Here is a 7404-nt window from a genome sequence, read left to right as displayed (position 1 = left end):
GCTGTACCACCAGTCTTTCTGCGACTGGTGTGCAAGGCTATTCAAGTCTCATTCCATCTCCCCTTTTTCAATCTATCTCTTCCCATTTTTCAAATTTATCCACATTATCCTGCATTCACCATGCATTTGCCCACACACTTAACTTGCCCAAGTCACACTGGAGTAGCTCTGTATTCTCCTCACAGCTCACACTCCTGCTCATCTTTATGTCATCTGCAAACTTAGAGGTATTACATTTAGTTGTTCTAACTATAGTTTTATAAATTCCTTTTGATGTATTTTGATGTACCAAAGTGGTAATTTCCCTAAAATGTAAAATAAGTTGAATTGCAGATTGCTTTTGATCGAAATATCTCAGGGAATAGAGTTTTGAAATTTCATATAATCTTTGTGTTAAAATGCCTAAAGTCTTTGTCTGTTAACTGCATCATAATATTTAATATGCTGATGTTATCTTTTTACAGTATCAAGTGTCTAATTCCTTTTATTTTTCTCTTTTCTAACTTCTGACTGACTGATTGGTTATATTAACTGGACATTTCATGTCATTTTGATTTTCCTCCCTTACTGAATTTCACTCAAGTAGTAGCTCATCTCTGGACTCAGCCCTTTCCCACTCCCTTTGAGGCCTGTTTTTACAGTATCAAGTGTCTAATTCCTTTTATTTTTCTCTTTTCTAACTTCTGACTGACTGGTTATATTAACTGGACATTTCATGTCATTTTGATTTTCCTCCCTTACTGAATTTCACTCAAATAGTAGCTCATCTCTGGACTCAGCCCTTTCCCACTCCCTTTGAGGCCTGCCCATAGGTCATTTAGGGCAAAGAGCACAGGATGGTCCCACCTGCTCACAGTCTCAAGACAGTGGTGGGATTAACCCTGCCATCCAATAGCACCTCGGAGTTAGAAATCTGGTCCTTTGTCTTCATAAATTCTGGAAACATTCAAGAGTATAACATGCAGAATGTCCCATGGGATAAGGCACTCAATATGACTACTTTAACGCATGTCAACAGGATTTTAAAAGTGAAGACTGTTATTTCTAATTTTTAATATTTACTGTTGCGTAAACACTTCAAGTATACAAGAAAGAAGGAGCATGCATCCTCACCGTAGCATTTTATCCCATCTCCCTCCAAATTATCTGGACAGGGATCACAGGTGTAACCCTCCAGTGGTGCAGGCTGGTCTTTGCAAGTGTCATTCAGGAAACATTGGTTATCTTGACAAGCATCAAAATCCTCAGTGCAGTAATCACCCGTGTAGGCAGCGGTACAGTTACATGCTGGGACCTAAATTCCAAACGGACAGGTTTTAGATTTATACATAGTTTCACGAGAACTTCATTCCTTCTCTCCACAATCGTATAAACAACAAAATAAATCAGCCTACATTTTATGATAGATCAGTTCAATTGTAGATACTTTTGCATTTCCCAATAAACATAGTTTAGCTCTCACTAACAAAATGTATTATTTAATTCATTGATGACATGTCGCCTTCAGCAGCTTAGCTAGCATTTATTCATCCAGCCCTAGCTGTCCTTGAGAAAATGATGCTGAGTTGCCTTCTCACCACTGATTAGAAGTTTTGTGATAAAGCTGTCATGAATACAGGCAGACCCATATGGGAGAACAAATGGATTCCAGATCCAGGCATGTGTATGAGTTTTGGATTGGGTCTAGTTTATTAATGTCCTTTTAGGAAGGAAACTGCTGTCATTATCTGGTCTGGCCGAGAAGTGACTCCAGACCCACTGCAATATTGTTGACTCTTAACTGCTCATTCAGCAATTAGAGATGGGCAATAAAGGCTGGCCTAGGTATCCCATGAATAATTTTTTTTAAAAATGGAGATGAGAGGTGTGGTGGGCTGTTTTTTAAAGAGTGTGTAGGTGAGAGAGGAGATAGTGCTATTCTTCTCACAGGGTGTCCCAGATTGGTAAGAGGCACCTTCCAATGAGTGCACTCCCTGCCCACTGTTTTAAGCACTTAAAAAATGAATAAATCTCCCTCCCACACGACTGCCCATGCCAAAGGACATCATTATATTGGGTTCATCTGAACTTACAGCAACACGTATTATTGTTATTATTATTTTTTTATGTATGTTGGCAGGCTGGCTATCCACAAACCCTTTGTATTATGAGATGGCCGCCCATAGGGAGAATGTAATATCATAACCCATAGACTCTGACCACTTTTATACCCACAGTATTTTTTTGGCTGATTCGGTTCTGAGTCTGGTCACTGATAACACCCAATATATTGATAGTAGAGAACTCAGGTAAAGACATTGAACCTGGATGGTTATATTCTATTTTGTTTGAGATGGTCATTGTTTGGCATTTGTGTGATGCAAATGTAACTGGATGCTGTTCAAATCTTGATAAATATAGGTATACATTGCTTCAGTATCTGAATATGATCTATAACATAACAATGGTGTGAAACGATTCATGCCTTTCATTTAACTTACCTTAAAAACAGTACTGTTGTTTTCTAAGGTCAAAATCGATCTGGAATAATCACAGGTTGAATTGATACTACAGTTGCACAACACAAGTGTCAATCCTAACACAGAAACAGCTTTAGAATCATTTGCTTGTATTATGGCAAACACTGGGATGGAGCTTGTTGGATTCCAAGAAAAGTTTCCATTTTCTATAAATAAAGAAAGAATGAATGAATGACTTTTCAGAAAGAAAAACATATATTCATGTCTAACTTTTTTTAACATCCAAATCACAAAATGCCATCTTACCCAAAAATAGAATAAGCTGAAGAATATAAGTAAGCTAGAACCAGCAAACTACTTAGCTTTTCACATTTAACTCTCATCAAAAAACTGTTTGAAAGTCACCATTTTCTATCTAAGGAGGTATCAGATACACGATTTTGGCTCAACAAAATCTTTTACATCAAAAGTGTACAATAATATTTAGACTGCCACATGTCCATTTTAATTAGACTTTAACTACATTTCATCAAAAATTGACTGTATCAATTTCAGAGAGTTTCATGGGGTTTCTCTCTGTGAGCGCTAGGAAGTTATCTCACACAATTCTTTTCTGCTCACCTTTATTATGTATGCAACACACCTGTATGGCAGCATATTTATGATATTGTGTGCTCACCAGCCTCCAAACCCCATAACTAATTTCCTCAGCATGCCAACCACAGCAGTAACCCCCGTTAAACTCTCCTTGTCTTTGAGTGAATAGACCCCCAGGGCTGACTGACTTGGAACAGCATCTCCAACTGACGTCTGAATACATGACTTGATCATATTTGTGCAGCTCCCTTACTAACTTCCCTCTAATTCTGGACTGTTTGCACTGAAATGGCAGGACTTACTGTTGTCCAGTTTCCAGACAGTAACAATATGGAAGCCCTAATCATGAATACCCCAAGTGACTGAATGACCATGAACTGAGATTGGAAGATGACCTTGACTGATTGGGCAGACCCCTGTTTGACAACAGTTCCCCCTTAATGTGACTGAAAACTGATAATCTTGGACTTTGAAACATGGCCTTTTGGTTGAAGCACATTCACTGTGTTTGCTCTGTATGCTGCTGGCATATGCTATAAGGTTAATGTGAAATGAATGCAGCATGATCATGTACAGTCCACCCCCTTCCCTGATCATTACTGACAAAGATTACAAACTAGGCAAAAGTGAGGACTGCAGATGCTGGAAACCAGAGTTTAGATCAGAGTGGTGTTGGAAAAGCACAGCAGGTCAGGCAGCATCTGAGGAGCAGGACCCTGGCTTGTGTCTTGTAACGGTAAGTTAAGCAGAAGTATTGTGGGGCTGTAAATTTGGAATGAGATAGCAACCCATAAGAAACAAAGGCAAGTCAGAGATGCTCTGAGCATCAAAGTTAGTTCAAAGTGAAGAGAACAAGCTAAGAACCCTGAGGCAAACCCGTTTCTGATGCCTGAGATGGGTGCCTGTTCCTACACGCAAAATGGCCTGGCGCTGCACTGCCATGGAAGATGATGGCGCATTCTAAAGTGCAATATTGAAGAGATGAACTGTAGTCTAAGTGAGTTGGAGATGTGCCTTGAAAATGTGGTGAGGCTGGTGCATGTCCGATGCCAATCTTCATGGACAAAGAATGTAGGAAATCACTGCACATGGACGTACTCTGAGGTTTCGGGGACCGGTAGTCAAATGGAGCGCCAAAGGACCTCTAGTGATTGTAACAAGATCAGCCAGATGAATCTCATAAAATATGAGTTCTTTGATTGGGGCTGTTAAACTGGGAGCCCTGGCTGACAGGTAAGAACAGGAATGTCAGACATCCCCTGAAAACTAACTCTGAGATCTGGCTCTGAGGGAGCTGGATCAGGGTCAAGGCTTTTCTATGTGTAAATAAAGGATGACTTGGCAATGGGACTTCGACTTCTGTGGACTTATTTCAGGACCAAACAGTGAGCTGGAACTGCAAAGTACCTACTCAGATTTTAATGTTGGGAACTGTCATCATTTAGTTTCTCCTCACTGCCTGATAAAATAATGAACTGGATAAAAATGGGGCAAGTTTAGGTAATAACGAGATCGTAATGCATGCAAATAGGGCTTTCATTGCTCAGTAGCAAGACCCTCACTTTGGCCATAAAACCTTGATGAAAAGTCAGGCTGGTTTTCTTGATGCCAAGAATCATATTTTTTTTTATCTTGCCATATTTTTCCAACTGACTTGCCATTGCTCACATTGTTCAGGGGCTGGGAGGATTAGGCCCTGTATATCAGCTACAGAATTAATAAATCATTGCTCTCACAGAACAATGGGTTCTGGAAGATGGCACATATTGCTGCTAAGTGCATCTTCACCTTATGAACTGCTTTATTCATTCATGGGATGTGGACATCAATGGTTAGGCCAGCGTTTATTACCCAGCCCCACTACATTTCAGTAAGTGGTGATGAACTGATTTTCTAAACCATTACAATCTAATATGGTTTAAAAACATTGTCAGTGTTGTTGAAGAGGAATTTCCCAGATTTTGTTGCAACAACAGTTATAGAATAGCCATATTGCTACAAGTCAGGGTGCTGTATTATTTGTTGGGGGGGGCGGGCGTCGGGAAGCAGAGGCTTGAAAGTGATACTTTTCCCATGCATCAGCGATCCTGGTCTTTCTAGCTGGCAGAGGTCGCAAGTTTGGTAAATGCTGTAGAAAGATCCTTGGTGAGTTCCTGCGCTACCATTGTGCATTGTGATGAAGCATGCAAATGTTGCAGGTGCTCGGACTTGGTACCAATCGAGCAGGCTGGTTTGTCCTGGGTGATATGAAACTTTTTTAGGTGTTGTTGGAGTTACATTCATCCAGAGTCTAGATTAGAGTGGTGCTGGAAAAGCACAGCAGTTCAGGCAGCATCCGAGGAGCAGTAAAATTGACATTTTGGGCATGGGGACAGTGCTGAGCTGGAAGTTTGGAACTGGGGTGAGGTGGGGGAAGGGGAAATGAGGGAACTGTTGAAGTCCAAATTGATGCCCTGGGTTGAAGTATTCCGAGGCGGAAGATGAGGCGTTCTTCCTCCAGGCGTCTGGTGGTTAGGGAGCGGCGATGAAGGAGGCCCAGGACCTCCATGTCCTCGGCAGAGTGGGAGGGGGAGTTGAAATGTTGGGCCACAGGGCGGTGTGGTTGATTGGTGCGGGTGTCCCGGAGATGTTCCCTAAAGCGCTCTGCTAGGAGGCGTCCAGTATCCCCAATGTAGAGGAGACCGTATCGGGAGCAACGGATACAATAAATTATATTGGTGGATGTGCAGGTAAAACTTTGATGGATTTGGAAGGCTCCTTTAGGGCCTTGGATGGAGGTGAGGGAGGAGGTGTGGGTGCAGGTTTTGCAATTCCTGTGGTGGCAGGGGAAGGTGCCAGGATGGGAGGGTGGGTTGTAGGGGGGCGTGGAGAGTAATTCATCATAATCCTGACTTGTGCCTCGTACATGGGGTTGGATACTTTATGCAGCAGTTAATTTGTATGTAGCAAAGTCCCATACATGGAGTCATACAGCATGGACACAGACCCTTCGGTCCAACCAGTCCAGGCTGAACATAATCCCAACTATACTAGTCCCACCTGCCTGCTCCTAGCCCATATCTCTACAAATTTTCTATTCACGTCCTTATCCAAAGGTTTTTTAAACATTGTAATTGTACCCACATCCACCACTTCCTCAGGAAGTTCATTTCACATGCAAACCACCCTCTGTAAAAAAATTGCCCTTCATGTGTGGAATTGTGTGTAAAAGATAGTTGCATGATGGGAAAACTGGCCAACCCCTGGTTGGAACACAATACAAGTTAGGACTATAGCAAAGGTCAAAGCATAACCTTTTCGCATCAAAGAGCGTCAGAGAGCGGCGGGAGCTGGGCGGAAGTAAGGCAGAGCGCAAAGCCGCTCGGGAAGGGTAATTGATTGTTATTTAAGAACTTATCTGGACGCCAACAGTCGTTTTGCATCAGAGAGCAGCGGGAGCTGGGTGGAAGTGAAGGCAGAGCGCAAAGCCGATCGGGAAGGTAAATGATTGTTATTAGAGTGGGTGTGTTGTAGACCCCAGGTCCTACAAAGTAGGGCCTCCATCCCACCCTCCTCCTCTAACCTAAATTAAAAGTCCACAGACTTGCCCCAAAAAGAGGGTCCAAGGAAGTTCCTGTGGATTGAAGAGTGAGGCTTTAGCTCAGGAGTCTTCGACAAGGAGGTTGAGTGAAGTGATTACGCCACAGTTGAAGAGGGTGAAGACATGACTGCCCAGCTGGTTCAGTGTGCTACGTGCTTGATGTGGGAGGTCAACGACTCTGGTGTGTCTGGCTCGTATAAGTGTGGAAAGTGTGTGCACGTTCAGCTACTGACAGAGCATATTGCAGCACTGATGAAAGAACTCGAGGACCTTAGGCTCATCCGAGAGAACGAGATCTTTCTGGACAAGACCTTCAGCGAGGTTATTACGCCAATCGTACCAGAAGAGGGCAGAAGAGAGCAAATGATGAGGAAGGCAGAGAGGAGACAGGTGCAAGAGACCCCGGGGCAAGTACCTGTCAGGAACAAGTTGAATCTTTTGGAAACAGTAGAGACAGATGACACTGCCAGTTCGCGAGGCAGCCAGGTCTGTCAATCAAAAGTTGGCATGGAGACAGAGCGGAAGAGTCGGACATCGCACAGAGCTGTGGTAATAGGGGACTCCATAGTGAGAGGAACTGACCGGGGTTTTTGTGGCAGCAGGCGGGACTTAAGGATGGTGTGTTGCCTTCCTGGTGCTAGGGTGAAAGACATCACAGACAGAGTGCAGGAAATCCTCAAGGACGAAGGTGAAGAGCCAGAGGTGGTGGTACATGTCGGCACAAATGATGTCGGGAAGAAGAGGAGGAACATACTACAGCGGGACTTC

The 7404-nt window shown here is 43.0% G+C and overlaps 1 protein-coding gene across 1 annotated transcript in view; it reads right to left on the bottom strand.

The window, feature by feature from the left end:
* Nucleotides 1-1051: 1051 nt before the first annotated feature.
* The window catches only part of LOC122556387 (serine-rich adhesin for platelets-like), a 144495-nt gene continuing 138142 nt past the window's right edge, over nt 1052-7404 (bottom strand). Inside the window, exons 70-71 of the mRNA XM_043703021.1 lie at nt 2481-2665; nt 1052-1294 (exon numbers count right to left, since the gene is read on the bottom strand). Coding sequence (XP_043558956.1) covers nt 1052-1294; nt 2481-2665 — 428 coding nt within the window. The remainder of the gene's footprint in view (nt 1295-2480; nt 2666-7404) is intronic.

The sequence above is a fragment of the Chiloscyllium plagiosum genome, chromosome 13 (genome assembly GCF_004010195.1).
Source record: "Chiloscyllium plagiosum isolate BGI_BamShark_2017 chromosome 13, ASM401019v2, whole genome shotgun sequence".
Taxonomy (NCBI): domain Eukaryota; kingdom Metazoa; phylum Chordata; class Chondrichthyes; order Orectolobiformes; family Hemiscylliidae; genus Chiloscyllium; species Chiloscyllium plagiosum.
This window is presented reverse-complemented; position numbering and strand designations above follow the sequence as displayed.